Genomic DNA, 16,573 nt, shown 5'->3' on the forward strand with positions numbered 1-16,573 from the left:
ATTTTGTTTCTTTATTTGTACCTTAATTAAGAATGTCAGTAACTGATTATTTACTCAGGTCCTCCTGAAGGTCAGAGCATAACTAAAATTTTAATATTACATATTGTGTTTAATCTAAATTGGGTTAAATTATACTAACTTCATTTCAAGCAGAACATCCTCCAATATCCCTACAGTTAGGGGCAATTTATTGTTTCCCTTTAAAAAAATCACTGTAAAAGTTACCTTGTTTTTCAGTAAGATCTCATCTATAAAGAATTTCATATTTTACTCTGTATTATTTACAAACATTTAAATATTAATCTTAATATTTAAGATTAAATATTCTTAAATATTCAAGCACCACACATTTAAAAATTTCAATCTTTCAAGACAATGATACTCTTTTCCTTTATTTATTTAAAAAGGCCTAGACAAGTTTATCATATCTTCTATTTTAAGACATACCAATTAATTTTACAGTATTTACAATATTTTAATATAGTTCTATTGTTCTAAGAATTTTCTTCAATACTTATTCCCAAAGAAAATATTTCCAAATGTAGGTAAAGTCATTCTGCCAAATTCCACGAGGTAATAATTGTTAAGCAGCATGTTTCTTTAATAATTATAGGAAATACATACACATGTATGCATATACACACAAACTAAAAAGCACACACACACATACATTATACATACATTCTGTTTATCATATCAGGGAACTATCTCATTTTACTCCTACAACACTATAAAATAGTGTTGTAAAATAGGAAATACTATCCTAATTTGACAGATGAAAACACCAAAGGGCAAAAGTCTGGTGAGCTAAGAAATCACAGTGCTTCCAAGTTATTGTGGATCCTAAGTTCAAACCAAACAATCTGATTCTAGCCACAAATGGTATCTTTAGTGTGTGAAGTGGATCAAACCAACAAGCAAGACCATGATAAGTAGGTAGACTATAACATTAAGGAACACAAAAGTAAAATACAAAATTGCATATATAGGATGGCAGTAATTCTGTTTTTAAAAATGTCTGGGAACAAATAAGAAAGAAATATGCCAAAATGTTAATATTTACAACTGGGTAATGAGCTCTGGTTTTGCCTTTCTTCTCTTCTAATGTTTGTGCTTTTAAAATTTGACCAAAAGTATTAATTTCTTTTACAACCAGACAAGAGAAAAAAAAAAGTTAAATGCAAAAGTAAAGAAATCTGAGACTTCCAGAAGGTTCCTCTTGTCAAAATTGCCTGTGTTACAGTTAAACTGAGGATGATCAATAAGGCTGCTAAAGATGATAGCTACTTATCCCAAAAAGGCTTACGGGAACTCCCATTTGATAACTGTGCCAGCAGCTGTATACACTGATTTCAAAAAGACTAAAACAAACAACAAAAGGTGAAGAAAAAAAATATTTGGTAGAAATATTATGTAGTTCAAGTAGGAATCTAAAGATAAGTGATTATCTATCAGTGATAAAAACCTAACAATGTAAAAGTTGAATCCAATGTTATCACAAAAAAGCCAGATTAATGCAAAACATTGTTGCATGCTTAAGTATTTCCCAGGGAAACTCATGGTAGTGTGTGTATGAACACTGTATATCTTTACCTGTGCTTTTAAGTTAAGCCTTACTTGTCCACATTATAAACTCCATACATCACATTTTTGAAACTTGAAATTTTACATGCCCCCACTAGAACTTGAAACCTTGATGTAGATTACTTCCTACGATTTTCTGCCCAGCACTGCCTTTCTGCTGTTCAATAAAAGAGGATTTTATTTTTTTTCTGCTCTTTCTGACCTGAGACAAACATGGTTCCTTCATCCCACTCACAATTTATCTCATGAATTATACAGAAATCACTTATACTTTGTCATTTGTAAATCTGTCCTCATCTGTACATTACTTTCACTTTAAAGACTGGTGAACTGATCCACAAGTATTTGGCATAGTACAACAAATAAGAGGACATTGAAATATTTCTTTATTGATAGTACAACAAATAAGAGGACATTGAAATATTTCTTTTATTGATAACAATGAGAATATTAAGGGAAAGCAGTGATGAGGAAAAATATAGCAATTTTTATACATTGCAAAACTTAATTTTTAGGAAATTAAATACACCCATTAATTTTCTAGTTTCTTTTCAAGCTAATTCTTACCAGTATCCATTTGCCAGACATACACCGAGCCATCTGAACAGCCCACGACCAAGTAATCATCAGAGGGTCTCCACTTGATTATCTGAATAGGGAAAAGGTGCCGAGATGCCAACATGATGCATTTTTTCTCTCGCAAACTTAGAAGTCCTACTGAGTGGTCACTGGCTACAGAGCAGATACAGTGCTGCACCCTTGCCTGAAAAGAAGAATGCACCTTCATTACATTTAGATTAAATTTAGAGTAAAACAGATTCTGTTCTCAAATAACTGAAATGAAAGCTAATCACACATTCACTACCACCAAAAATCAACTACAACTAAATGTTGAACAATTTATTCCTTTATATTATACATAAAACACTCAGTTCAACCATCAAAACACTTTCACTAAACAGGAAAAGAAGCCTTGGAAAATCTGCTGTTCAAATTTGCAGATGCCCACTCACTGAAATGGTTGCTATATCTAAGCAGGCAAAGGTGGAAAAAAATTGATCTGTTCTTCTGTGTTCCCTTTCCACAGTATGAACTTTCCTTTGTTTGCCATGAGAGCTGCTTTCTGCAGTCCTTCCTTCTGTTTGTGTGTGACTCTGTCATTTTAAACCCCTGCTCCTCCCTGCTCAGAAACAATACCCTCACAGTCCCCCTGCCAGTCATCCTTGGGAGTCAAGAATATTTCATGTTATCTATAGATTCACACCCCTACTTCCTTCCCAGCTTCTGTCTATAATGCCGGCAGGTGCATTACCTCAGCTAACCACACAATAAGCCAATTAAACATTTTCTGCTCATATCTAGTTTTTGCCTTTCAATTCCCTTTTAGAACAAGATGAGATATAAATAATCAAGGACTGTAATGATTTTCACCAGTAACAAAGAACTCAATCTACAACAGAGAAAACTTAAAAACTGAAGTTTTTAAATTTCTATGATACAATTCCTAAGCAATTTAAAACTTAACTCTTTGTTGACATAGATGATGATCTCAGGTGATACTGGGGGAAAGCATATGAAAACAACCATCTGAATTACTCCACGCATTGGGACTATTTCTAGAGGATGAGGTCCCCTGCAGTTCGTACATATACTCTCCTTTCAATGAGATCTAACGGAAGGGACTTGTCAAACCTCAGCCTGCTGGACTTCTGAGCAAACAGACTGTTTTAGCCAGAGATCAATATCTCACTGATTCCCCAAGTGGGAATGTTGAAAGATATTAGGTGAAAAGGTGGGGGAGGTGGCTGAATGTGCATGAAAAACACTGAACCTATGCAGTTGTTGATGTGTTTAACCATAGAATTTCCAGGATGAATTAGCATGCTGATGTGAATATAATTATTCCTATAAGGAAATAAAATATAATTCATCTCTAAATTTGCTTGACCATGTTATCTATGACACCTAGTTTTTAAAGGTCACATTTTAGGGAAAGCTGGTGCAACTGGTTCCTTTTATATCGTGGCTGCTAACAAACTTAAGACTAAATTTTCCTATACCAGTGCAGGATCCTGGGACATACATATTTGAACATGGACTCTCAGTGGTCTCATTCACTTCTCTCATTTTCTCTTCACCATGATTTAGCTTTATCTTTATTTTACTTAATTTTTTATATATATTTTTAGTTACAAATGGACACAATACCTTTATTTTTTTTTTATTTTTATGCGGTGCTGAGGATTGAACCAGGGTGTCACACATGCTAGGCAAGCACTCTACCACTGAGCCACAATCCCAGTCCCTTAATGTTTATTTTTATAAACAACTTAAAATCAATTTTGAATAACACAAGGCATTAATAAAACAAAGATATGAGATAAAACGATCTAATTTGTTCTCCAATTCAAGTGTTTTATCTTTTTATTCTTTGTTAGCTTTTTTATGTTTTATGATCATTTAGACACAAAAGTGAGCACAACAGTTGGTTTACTAATTTAAAAGTTAAGAAAACTATGTTCAAGCCTGGCTCAGTGGCGCACACCTGTATCCTAGCTACTCAAGAGGCTAAGGTAAGAGGATCTCAAGTTAAAGGCCAAACTGAGCAATTTAGGGAAAACCTGTCTCAAAATAAAAATGGCTGCGGATGGAGCTTAGTGGTAGGGTGCCCCTGGGTTCAATCCCCAGTTTTGCCAAAAAAAAAAAAAAAAAAAAGGCAGGGGAGGTGGGGACTGGGATTGTGGCTCAGCGGTAGAGGGCTTGCCTAGCATGGGCAGGGCCCGGGTTCTATCCTCAGCCCCACATAAAAATAAAGGTATTGTGTTGGATCCATCTACACCTAAAAAATGAAAATTTTAAAAAAAGAAAGAAAGAAAACTAAGTTTAGAAAGATATTACAAACCTCCATTAAAACATTATAACTTTCTTAAACATTTGTTAAACTATTTCATTTATCTTGATAAACACTCAATTGAAATATAAAATATGATTTCTTTCTTTAAAAGGATGTACAAAGAACTGTGGGGCAAATGAATTCTGGCACCCAAATATTACTTTCTTTAATTAGCAGAAAGATGTAAATAAAGTGAAAAAGTATTTAACATCATTTAAATTAAAGCTCTACAGAATACAACTGAGTAAATATATACAATAGAACACAGATATGTACCCCATGATACCTTTATTCTCAATTATTTCATAACATAAAGTATTAGCTACACAAAACATGCATTGCTAACTTTAGATATTTAATACAATGGACGCTTTGATTTTTCTACAGATTGTCACTAGTGCTGTCTTTGTACTTATCAAATATTATCTATTATTCACTTTATAAAAAGGGAAGACTGCAGCCTTAATGATTAACTACTGTTTTCTATTTTGCATCACTAAAAAGAGGTCATTCATATCTTTCATGAGAGAAACAGTGATCTTTTTCTCTTATATGACTGTTTTCCCCCATTACTGGGAATTGAACCAGAGGTACTCTACCACTGAGCTACATTCCCAGCACTTTTCATATTTTATTTATTTTACTTTGAGATAGGGTCTAGCCAAATTGATAAGACTAGCCTCCAACTTTCAATCCCCCTGCCTCAGTCTCAGGAGTAGCCAAGGTTACAGGCATGTGCCACCACTGTGTCCAGGGGTCTCTGGGTATAATAAACTCAAAAAAAAAAAAAAAAGGATTCCTAAACAGCATTTTCTTCAAACTACTCATATCCTTTCACCAGGCACTGGTCCACTACAACACTCAAACATACTTCACTATTTTTGATTCTACTACTTCGACTCATAAACTCTCCAAACTCCTCTTTAAAAAGAGCTAAGCCTTAAATAGCACCTCACTCCCAACTGGCCTACTTGCTAGTCCCAAGTCCAAATTAATTTCATTAATGTTCATATGCATGCAATTAATTCATTTTTCAAAAAGTAGAGAAACGAAGCATAAGTCAATATGAAGTTTTGCAAATATTCTTCATCAGGTTAGGTGTTTCTAAAATTACCATCTATTGTAGCTCTCAAGAGCTGAAGCTATACAAAGCTAATGACAACCACAGAGCTGTGCACACATCTCCTTACCATAGTTTATATTCTAGTGGACAGAGGACAAGAGCCATTAAGCAAACAAGAAAGGCTTTTCCATTCCTATGAGGAACCTGACCTTTAACATGATCAACCCGTCCTAAGAAGTTCTGTTGTCAGAACTTTCACCCTTCCCTTTATAGGCAGGGAATCATTTCAAAGATTAGAGGAAATGCAATCCGTCTTCATAAGAATATTTAAAAGCTCTTTGTCATATTACTCTTATATTGTAAAAGTTAAAAATACATACAACAAACATAAAATAATAGCATAGGATCAGCTTTTAAAAAATAGATTACAGAGTATAATTTCCTGAAAGTTTAAAAAAAAAGAGAGAGATATAATTCCAAAAACTCTAGCTTTTCATTTCCACAAAATGCACTCTCTTTACATATATATTTACCTAAATACATTTTAAATAATGGTTTTATTCCTTTTCAGAGTGCAATAATGATGAAACTCGAAAGTAACATGCTCTGCCCACACACAAAAAAAGTTAGATAACATATGTGTGTATGTACATATGTGTGTATGTATGTATGTATGTATTTACTGACAGGGTCTTGATAAGTTACTGAGGCTGGCCTTGAACTTGCAATCCTCCTACCTACCTCGGTCTCCCAAGTCGCTGGGATTACAGTCATGCACTACCATGCATGGCTTTTTTGGTCACTTATAAAAATCACATACTATTCTGTCAATAATAATATGTATCTGAAGAGTTAACTTTAGCTGTACTATAATAAGAACATATTGAAATAGCCAAAATAATCAAGAATGAAAACAAAAAAAATCAATTACTAAGCCCAAGAAAGCATAGTTATTAGAGGTACTTAACTCACAAGAAAAGATAGTTCTCTGCTTTTTAAATATGGATTAAAATAAGTCTAATTTTTCTTCTTTCAACAAAGTGCTACTCCAACTCATATAAAGAGAACTGGCCTAAAGTGGAAATGAACCAGTGCAGTAAAACCTCATTAATTTTGATTCCACTAATTAATTCTGAGTTGATGGTTACCTTTGCAGCTTGTGTGAAAACAAATTAATGGTATAAGCAAAACAAATGTCTAGCCTATTTAAACGTAAAAGGAAAAATGACCATTCAAGCACACTTTGGTATTAATTTTAATTCAAACAATAAATAGAGTAATGATAAATAAATCTCAGCCATCTGTTAAATGGAAGCACTTAAAAGATTTGCTAAAACACAATTAACCTGGTATTCTCTTATCTGTCCTCAAAATTATTTAAGAAGCACTTCTTAAAGAATATTTTATAATTCATATTTCTTACTGATTTAGATCGAGTTTCTCCACAAATGGGTTGAATTAGCACAATTCTCTTATTAAATTCTAGAGATCTGAGTTAGTGAACATCTAATTCATCTACAATGACTAATTCCACAATTTGATTAATTCCATTACTTTTCACTTTTTTCTACTCTAACCTGAAAAAGTCACCTAAAGATGATTTAAACACCAAGGTCATTATAACAAGATAGTGTGTAAAACACTTAATTGGTGTAATTAAAATGGTAATACAACAACTAAAAAAAAAAATGTGACCCTCACATCTTCAAATGAACTTACTTGAAATGCATTTTTGCTCCAAATTTTCTTGATCAGTCATTTACTCATTTAAAAGATTTTAAAACGTATTCCATGTGTTTATACTTCTGTATATGTACTTAACTGCTTATATATCTCATACATTGTAAACATACACATGTATATTTTAAAAGGATGAGTCAAAGTTAGTCTAAAAAAAAAAAAACTTTATATAATTCGAAATTATTTTGGCTGCCTTATTGCCTGAATCATCAAATAATCATCATTGTTTGAAATTCAATGTGGCTGATGAAAAATGTTTATTTTTCATCAGAAATATCTTCCATTAATATTTTCTCTACCAATTTGTGATAGCAAGGTTAAGAACTATACAATATAATCCTTAAGTCAACACCTTTTAACTGGAAGCACATGGGGTATAAGTGTCACTTGTACCTCCTGGGGGCTCACCCACTTTTGCTCACAGCAGTACATGCCCATCAGAGCATGATAGGAGTGGGCACACCAGTGTCCACCCATCTAGCAAATGTTCAGAAAGCTCCATTTCCTCGGATTAAAAGATCCAATAAATTAGAGTTCTAATATTTTCTCTTCATACCCCCACTGTCTCACAATGTCCACTTCAGCAACCATTGCTATCAAACGACTTATGAGTGTAAACACAATCCCATTAAAAACTTTTATAGTTGTAGAGAACCATGCAGCATGAAATGAGCATTCTATTAACTTCACTAGTATTTTATAGGTGAATATTACTCATTAAATTAATCGTGTCCTAGAAACAACATACAGAAATGACACAAAATGCTAACTAAAAGTCTAAACATAAGCAACTGAACAAAATATTGAATCAAGTGAAAAGTCTATTTTTTTAAATGAAAAAATTAAGACAACTAGGGCAAGACGTTGAGGGAGGATACTGGACTCAGACAAGTACATTCCAAGGCCAATTTTTATTTTTCAAAGAATTTTAATCCTAAACCAAAAAAAGACTCATTGAATTTGCCAGTAAATAATCTTCACAGTACATTAGGCCGAACAGCAGAATGCCACAAGCTATCACAGCATCTGATAGAGTCAGAATATACCACCTAGGTCATCCAGTCTGACCTTGCGCATTTCACAAGACTTCATTTTAAACCATTCCCAGAAACCTCTTATGTAACCTGTTCCTAAGCATCTGCCATGAATTACAGAAATTAGAGACAGCTAGTTTATCCCATCCCCTAGCTCTCCGGGGAAATGCTTCCATTTTCCAACAATTCCCAGTGTAAATAATATATATTTTTTATTTTCTACTTCTGCTAATTTGTTTTCTAAACTATATTGCTCTTTTTTCATATCACTTAAGGAGCAATCTCATATTTACCCCAAACAATTTTTCCCTTTGTGTGAATATCTTCTAAATATCTGAACACTCTTTTGTCTCTCCTTTTAAATATGCCCATCATTAGACAAGCTATAAATGACCAGCTTCTTTTGCTCATAAATCAATCCCACTATTCTCTTAATCATTATTTCTTGTACTTCCCAGAACTCTTTCTATGGAACATAAATGTGCCGTTAAGAGGCATCATTTATCATTTTTAAATATTCTACCTGAAGGGGAAAATGAGCCTACAAAATTAAATGTTAATTTCATTTCCACACGTCCACAAAACTAGATTACAATGAAATTTTAAGTTTCAGAAATCCAATCTTCTTTTAAAAAAAGAAAAGGTAGAGGGCTATTTAATATTTACTTTAGAAAATAAGACCATGTAATCCAACCAAAACAACTGACTAACCAACTAATTGGATAATTATATTATGTATGAACAATAAGTCTTTGGTCTTACTGTTCTAACATTTTGCTTTGTTCACTATATGCAAAAGATAACAATAAAAAGTTGGCTAATTAGAACTCCTTTCTTCTATTTCTTAATTATAAAACAGCAAATAAATATAATACATGATTAAGAAGTTGCTGCCTATCAGAGAAACAAGATTTATTTAACAAATAACACTGTGAATATTTGTCAGCTTAGGGAAAAACAAACAATTTTAATCCTTACCTCACCCCACAACATAAACAAATTTCTGATAAAGAATTTTACATTTGTTTTTAATGTAATCATTGCTTTTAATCAAGTTTTACCAAATTTCTGGGGGGGATGAAAGCAAGATTCAAAGCTTCAAAAATATGGAGGCTACAGAGAAAAAATATAAATTGGATTACATAAAAAACAAAAATATCTGTTTGGTAAAAATCCAAAAATAAATAACAAACTAGAAAATGTTCCAACAACAGAAGCCACATACGTTTAGTATTTTAGGTAAGAGGACGTTCATTGACTAATATCTGCACCCCCCCTAAGGTGGGGGGCACTACTAACACATCAAAGGACAAGAAAAATTAAAACTTAAAAAATTGCCTAAGTTCTCAGAAAATTTTCAATATATTTAGTAACTGAAGAAAAGCAAATTCAAACAATAAGATACAATTTTCCCCTGTCAACTTAGCCAAAAACAGCAATCAACATTTGATGGGTTCTGACTTTATGGTAAGTATATTCTTAATGCTTGACAGGAATCCATTACAGTCTCACAACAACCTTCCGAAGTAGGTATTACATTTATTTCCCTTATACTGTGGAAACTTAAGCAAATAACATTTTTTAAGAGAGGGGCAATGCAATAGGAACTCTAGGCAGAAAATAACTTGGTAGGCTTAAAAATATTACTAACCCACCACAGAAAAATTCTGAGGTTCTAATATAAAAAGAATTCAAGGAATCCATCCAAAGGAATAATCTTAAATGCAAGAAAATTTTAAATACAAAGATATTCAATATTGTATTATTTATAATAGTGAAAAGTGGAAACAATTAAATATCAAGAGAGTGGAATGGCTAAGTAAATATATTATGTTTACTCAATGAAATGTTATGCAATCATTAAAAATTATTTTCCTGAATAAGCAAAACTTTGAAAAATGTGTTGTAATATTAAATGAAGATACAGTATGCATAGATAACCTTATCTACATATCTATAGTATAATCACAAATATACAATAAATGGATTTTTAAAGGTCAGAGGAAAATATATCAAAATATATTAATGGTGGTTTTCTTATATGTACAAAGATACCAGGTGAACTTTTACCTTCTTAGTTACCTCTATTTTCAAAATTTTTAACGTTGTGTATGTATTAATTAAATGGGAGTTAAAACTATACCAACAGGAAACTAAAATTAAAAGACTCCAAACTTGAATAATCCAAGGAAAACTAAAAGATAAATTACAAGAAAACTGAGCAATGCGGTTCTCCAAAGGAAATAGAAATTTGAGAACTAAAATGAACGGTGGTGTTTTGTTCAACAAACTGAAGGACAATTTTAGTTTTTAATTGACTGAATATTTAAGTATGCATCAAAATCATATTCACTTACATAAATCAATGCTGAGAATGTCAAAAAATGGAGAAATGCAATTTTAAAGACTATTAAATATGCCAGTAGGTAATATGCATGGTTGATCAGTACAGGTCATCAAGTCAGACTACTGAGGATCAAATTCCATCCCTGTCACTTGCTATCTATGTGACTTAAATGGGTTATTTAACTTCTCTGAGCCTCATTTCTCTGTATAATATGGTTAACAACAAGAATCATATCTTGTAGAACTGCTGTGTGATAATGTACAGAAACAATTTAGCATAGTAACTAACACATCATGAATACAAAATATGATAGCAGTTAATATGACTTCCATCATCATTTTGTCATTATATACAATAAATTCTTTCAAAATATAACTATATTTATTTAAGAAGTTGTTAAGTGTTGCCAACATTTAGGTATCTACCTAAACCATCCATAATTCTTCAAAAACATTACTTTCCCTTTTCAATATTTTCTTCTTAAATTAACATCTGCTTTAATTTAATCTGAATAATTCCATCATCATATTCACCAATACCACTTGCATATTATCTTAACATTAGATTAATGAATTTATAACATTTTTAATAATAAGTCGATGAAAATTCTCATTCCAACAACTTAATAAATTCCTTCCACAGTTTTCTGAGTATTTCTTTATATGTTTTTTTTCTACTGAACTTTATTACTTTTTAGTTCACACCTTAAAAGGTAAAAATGCTATCTTTAATTTCAAATTATATATTTATGGGTTTTTAAGGACCAAGATGGCCAAATCTAAAGACTCTGAACATATTCTAAGGTTTTTATTTTTAAGCAGTTCAAAAGTTTTGTCTGTTTTCACGCTGCACACCAGTCAAATGTCTCTTATCTGCCTGGTCCCAGAACCTTGACACGGCAGGAATCACCACCTTCCAAGACACAGGGCTTTAGGTCTTGGAAAAAAGTGCATTTAGATTCCAGAGGGCTGTGTGTTGGGACTGTCCTCTACTTTCTGCTTCCTCAACTTAGAACATGAATAGTACTATATCATTCCTAGCCATTTAAAATCTGCTTGCCTTACCTTATCCTATTTATCATTATACCTGCTTCCTTACAAGAAATAAACACTGAACTTACATAACTCTCCTTGAACCATGGAAAACCTTTCCTTTCCTTTCTCATGGAAACAGATAACGTCCTCATTGTTAGTACTTGAGACACTGAAAGGACCCATGTGTCTCTTTCCAGTAGTAAATAACAGAACATATATGCTAAAGTATCTCTTTGTTTTGAAAGAATGTCTGCTTATTTTTTAAAGCTATATCAAAGAATAGAGTGAAACTTAACTTTTAGAGTCCATAATTAAGCAAGTAATTCATACCTTAAGAAAAAAAAATACATGAAGTCAAACATCCCATTCATCATCTGGGGTCATACTGGCAAAGGCTTGCCCCTCTAAAACCCACCCACAAATGTACAGAGGAAATGAGCTAGTCTGGGCCTCTCAGATAGCTAAAAACTCCAATTTTCAGGAAATGAGCAGAAAGACACAGTATTTCACAATATAGTTTCCAAGGAATTAAGAGAGTAAAATCCTTTTATCCAGTTGTTGTCTCTTGTTAACTTAAAATTTTTATTTCTTTTTTTAATTAAAATATTTATTTTCATATTTGTAGTTGAACATAACAACTATTTATTTATATGTGGTGCTGAGGATCGAACCCAGGACCTTGCACATGCAAGGCAAGCACTCTACGGCTGAGCCATAATCCTAGCCTCCAAAACTTTTTATTTCATGTGATAATAAGATACAAAATTATTGAAATGCCACATTGTACCCAGAAAATTACAATTATTGTTAGTCAATTAAAATGTATATTAATTTTTAATAATATTAAATCCCCCTTCTCCCCAAAAAAGATTCAAAGTCAGATAGAGAAAAGAGATCCATCTCTAAAACACTTTCTAAAACCAACTGGCCATAGTTGGGAAACAAGGAAATGAATAGCAGCTCCTGACATAAGAACAAAGCACATCTACGATGAAGTCATTCTGGAACTGAAAATGAAAGAACATACTGCCCAGATTTAGGCCTTTATCATCCAAACAAGAATGTAGTCAAATCAAAAAACAAATAATAACAATAGTAATGATTTACTGAGTTCCTATTATAGGAGGCTTTATTTGTAAATATGAAAAACCCTTCATCAAAACTGGTACTAGAGCTCAAAGATGATAAGTAACTTACTGATCAAGATGAAGACACAAACCCAGGTCTATCTGATTCTAAAGGGTTCATTTTTACTAGCCTAACTAACCAGGAGCCTTGTTATTTCCGTGTCCATAGATTAATAGCAGAATGTTTTCTCCAACTTCTTTTTTTTAATACCTTTATTTTATTTATTTATTTTTACATGGTGCTGAGGATCTACCCCAGTGCCTCATATGTGCTAGGCAACCACTCTGCCACCTAGCTACAACCCCAGCCCTTTTCCAAATTATTTTGAAAGTCTTTACCAATGGCTAAAGAATCCATTCATAATAACTCAAAATAATCATAAAAACTATGCTTGTTAGTATTAGCATACATTCTTTCTTTCTGATTTTGTATCATTCCACTTTCTTTTTACTTTCCTAACTTGTCAAGTCTTTCTTTAGACAAATTTAAATATTTCACCTTTCAATACAGTTTCATATTTTATTATCTTAACTTTTTTCTTTCAAACATCCTTCCTAAGTAGGATGAAATAAAGTGTCCTAATACTCATATACTGCTAGTCTGCAAGACATATAAAACCTTTACTCTGATCTCTTAGCTGCTATTTTCAAAGTAATGTATATATGTCAAATTCCTGCCAGCATTTGCCTAAAAGCAAGCCTTTATCTATTATAGACAGATCCATCAGATGTTAGTCAGAAAAACTCATCAAGTATCCCTTTACAGAATATACATAAAACTAAGTGCCTCTGCAAACAGAGGTTGTTCATAAACCATGTATAATTTTATATACACCCACAAAATTAATATCCCCAAATACAATAGATATTGCCCTTCTTGGAAGTCTTCCAAAACCATCCAAAGCTGATCTCCAAAGTGAACCTTCTATTTATTCCCAAAAGGCCCTGAAAAACACTTTTTCATAATATTAATCATGCTGCATAATAATCACCTATGTGCTAGTCTGGGTCACTCATAGACTAAACTCTATCAAATACAGACTAGCTTACCCATGAGGATATCCCTGAGCCTAATCAAAACTATGTTGCTGCACCTAACTGAATAATATTCTTAGAAAAAAAATTTCTTTTAACTAACAATTTTTTGGCATTTTAAAAGAAATTACACTTTCTGTTGAAAAATGCCATATTAGTAAGTTCTCAAGAAAAATTAGCCTTTGTTTTGTGTCATACTTTCTCTTCACCCTAAACTAAAACATGTACTTTAAGCAACTACTTTATTTGCAATGTTTAATACCAAATCACTTGTTACTAAAAAATAAATTTCATACCAAATGAAATTTTACTACCAAAGATAATAAGATCCAAATGTAAGAATTAAACAAACTCTCCCCAAATAGAGAAATTTCTAAAATTTCTTAAATGTTGTACAATATCAGCATGGCCAGAATAAGAATGCATCTTTCTCATTACTACAAAAAGGATCTTCACCAACAGTCTCTTGGCACACTACTGAGTTTTTTTTCAGCTTACTACATAAGACAGGATGCATCATAAAATTTGAACATAGAGATAATATAGCGGGAAAATAATTTTCATCTTGAATACATTAGTTTTTGATAGTAGCTGGAAACATAAAATTATAAAAGAATATAAACTAATCAGAATGCACAACCAATATAGTATTGCTATCTGTAGTATTTCTGTACTTTCCAAATAAGATGAGAACTATACTTACTTACAATCTATATATAGATACCTACAAGTCTAGAAAATCAGTAAAGTTTGGAAGATTTAAACAGGATAATAGAGAATTATGAAAGTACAATGATAGCTACACAAAATTATTTCTAATCTTTTGAAGGCAATTTCATAATATTTATTCAATACCTTTAAAAATTAACATGCTCTTCTCTTTTTTAAACTTTTTTAGTTGTAGATGGACACAATACCTTTATTTTATTTATTTGTTTTTATGTGGTACCATGGATCGAACCAGGTGCCTCACACATGATAGGCAAGTACTCTCTTTTATATCAATATGCTCTTCTTTTATATCAATTTAAAACTTAAGAATTTATCCAAAGAAACTATTCTGGAACTACAAAAATACTTAGCTACAATAATTCTTGCCCCCACACTGGTAGGAAAGAAAACAGTTTTAAAAAGCAACATTCTAAAATGTCCAGTAAAATTAAATAGGTTACAGAATATCACTAAAAATAATGATCTCATTATTTACTTAGTGACGCTGAAGGATAACCAAATCATCTTTTTTAAATGCCTGTATTTTCTGTTACTATGTATTGCTTATTTTTTTAATGAAATTAATTTCAAAAAGATGTTGCTAGTGCAATAGAAACATATGTAAATACTCTCAAAATCTAAGATCATTAAGTGTTAAGAGAAAAAAAATTATATTTTAGAAAAATAATTATAGCTGTTTCCTGCTTTTGTTTAATTTGTAATAACAGAGTTTATTCTGCTTGGCTTCAGAGACTGTGGTATAATTATAGACATTGCTTTTGAAATGTAGAATACAAATTAATAAGAAAACCCCAGACTCAAAAATGTGAGATCAGAGCTAATTCGAGCAAAAGTGTTCAATATTTCTTCAGACTAAAAGCACAATTATTAAAAAGAAAAATTAATTTGTTAATTTCTCTTACTGGCTGTGAAACTTAGTCATGCTAGCATACACTTAACTAAATAAACCATTTATATTATCACACCTGTCTCTGGATCTAGGAATCTAAAAGTGTTAAATGAAAGCACAATCTCTAATACTTAGGACAGATGCCTGACATTCTGTTTTCACAAATCTATGCTGCCCCCTTCTGGATATTTTTGGAGTGTATGGGACAGTAAAAATTTAGACACACTAAATGAAAAGTTATAATTTTTTAGCTAATGTATTAAATAACTTAGCCAATATGCTCCATACATAAGCATAATTTTAGTACTAAATAATTTATTTTAAAATACTTTCTTTCAAAAATCCTGTTCCAAATCGTTCCAACAATATAAAAATAGCTCTGATAATTTAGTTATCAATGTGAAAGAAATATTAAATACATACTAACTAAAAGTAAATAAACATGACCCTTCCAGGAGTTATTTTTTGTTCTCGTCCATACTGATTCCATTCACTCCCAAAATCAAACCAGTATCTCAATTTCACATTTATCTTTCCAATTCAATTTTAACACCTGTACTACTTACACATGTATAAGTATATGGAATCAATTTGCATGCTTCTAAATGTAAGTGAATGACATCATATTGTTTTATACATACGAAGGTTCCATACCATAGGCTGTATGTCTAAACCCAGTCAACTACAACTAAAGTCAAATGAGAATATATAAAGGGCTCCATGCAAGGATATCAGTACAAAAACCAACTTACACTACAGTTTTCGGGTGGAACTAGAAGTTGAGTGATCTCACCACCATGAACACAGAAGATATGTTTCATTTCTCCAGAAAATATGTCCCAAATTATGACCGAAAAATCCACACCTCCAGAAATCAGGTATCTTTGATCATATCGAGCTGAGACCTGATGAGGATATAGCAAACATGTGACTTTGTTCCGATGACCACGGAGTGTTCTGTGAGGTGGCCAACCTGTGAATGAGGTTTTGGATTTAAAATGCAAAAATTAAAGTCTTAGAAAGTTTCAACAAGTGAAAGTAAACATGAAATGTCAGAAGAGCTATAAGTCTTATCACATAAAAAGGTTCCAATTT

The 16,573-nt window shown here is 32.0% G+C and overlaps 1 protein-coding gene across 6 annotated transcripts in view; it reads right to left on the bottom strand.

The window, feature by feature from the left end:
* The window catches only part of Wdr7 (WD repeat domain 7), a 327,637-nt gene that overhangs the window by 251,213 nt on the left and 59,851 nt on the right, over positions 1-16,573 (bottom strand). For all 6 annotated transcript variants that reach the window (XM_040272677.2, XM_078029968.1, XM_005323039.3 and 3 more), the window contains 2 exons: positions 16,231-16,451; positions 2,152-2,347 (listed from right to left, as the gene is read on the bottom strand). In XM_040272677.2, coding sequence (XP_040128611.1) covers positions 2,152-2,347; positions 16,231-16,451 — 417 coding nt within the window. The remainder of the gene's footprint in view (positions 1-2,151; positions 2,348-16,230; positions 16,452-16,573) is intronic.

This window comes from Ictidomys tridecemlineatus, chromosome 13 (assembly GCF_052094955.1).
Source record: "Ictidomys tridecemlineatus isolate mIctTri1 chromosome 13, mIctTri1.hap1, whole genome shotgun sequence".
Taxonomy (NCBI): domain Eukaryota; kingdom Metazoa; phylum Chordata; class Mammalia; order Rodentia; family Sciuridae; genus Ictidomys; species Ictidomys tridecemlineatus.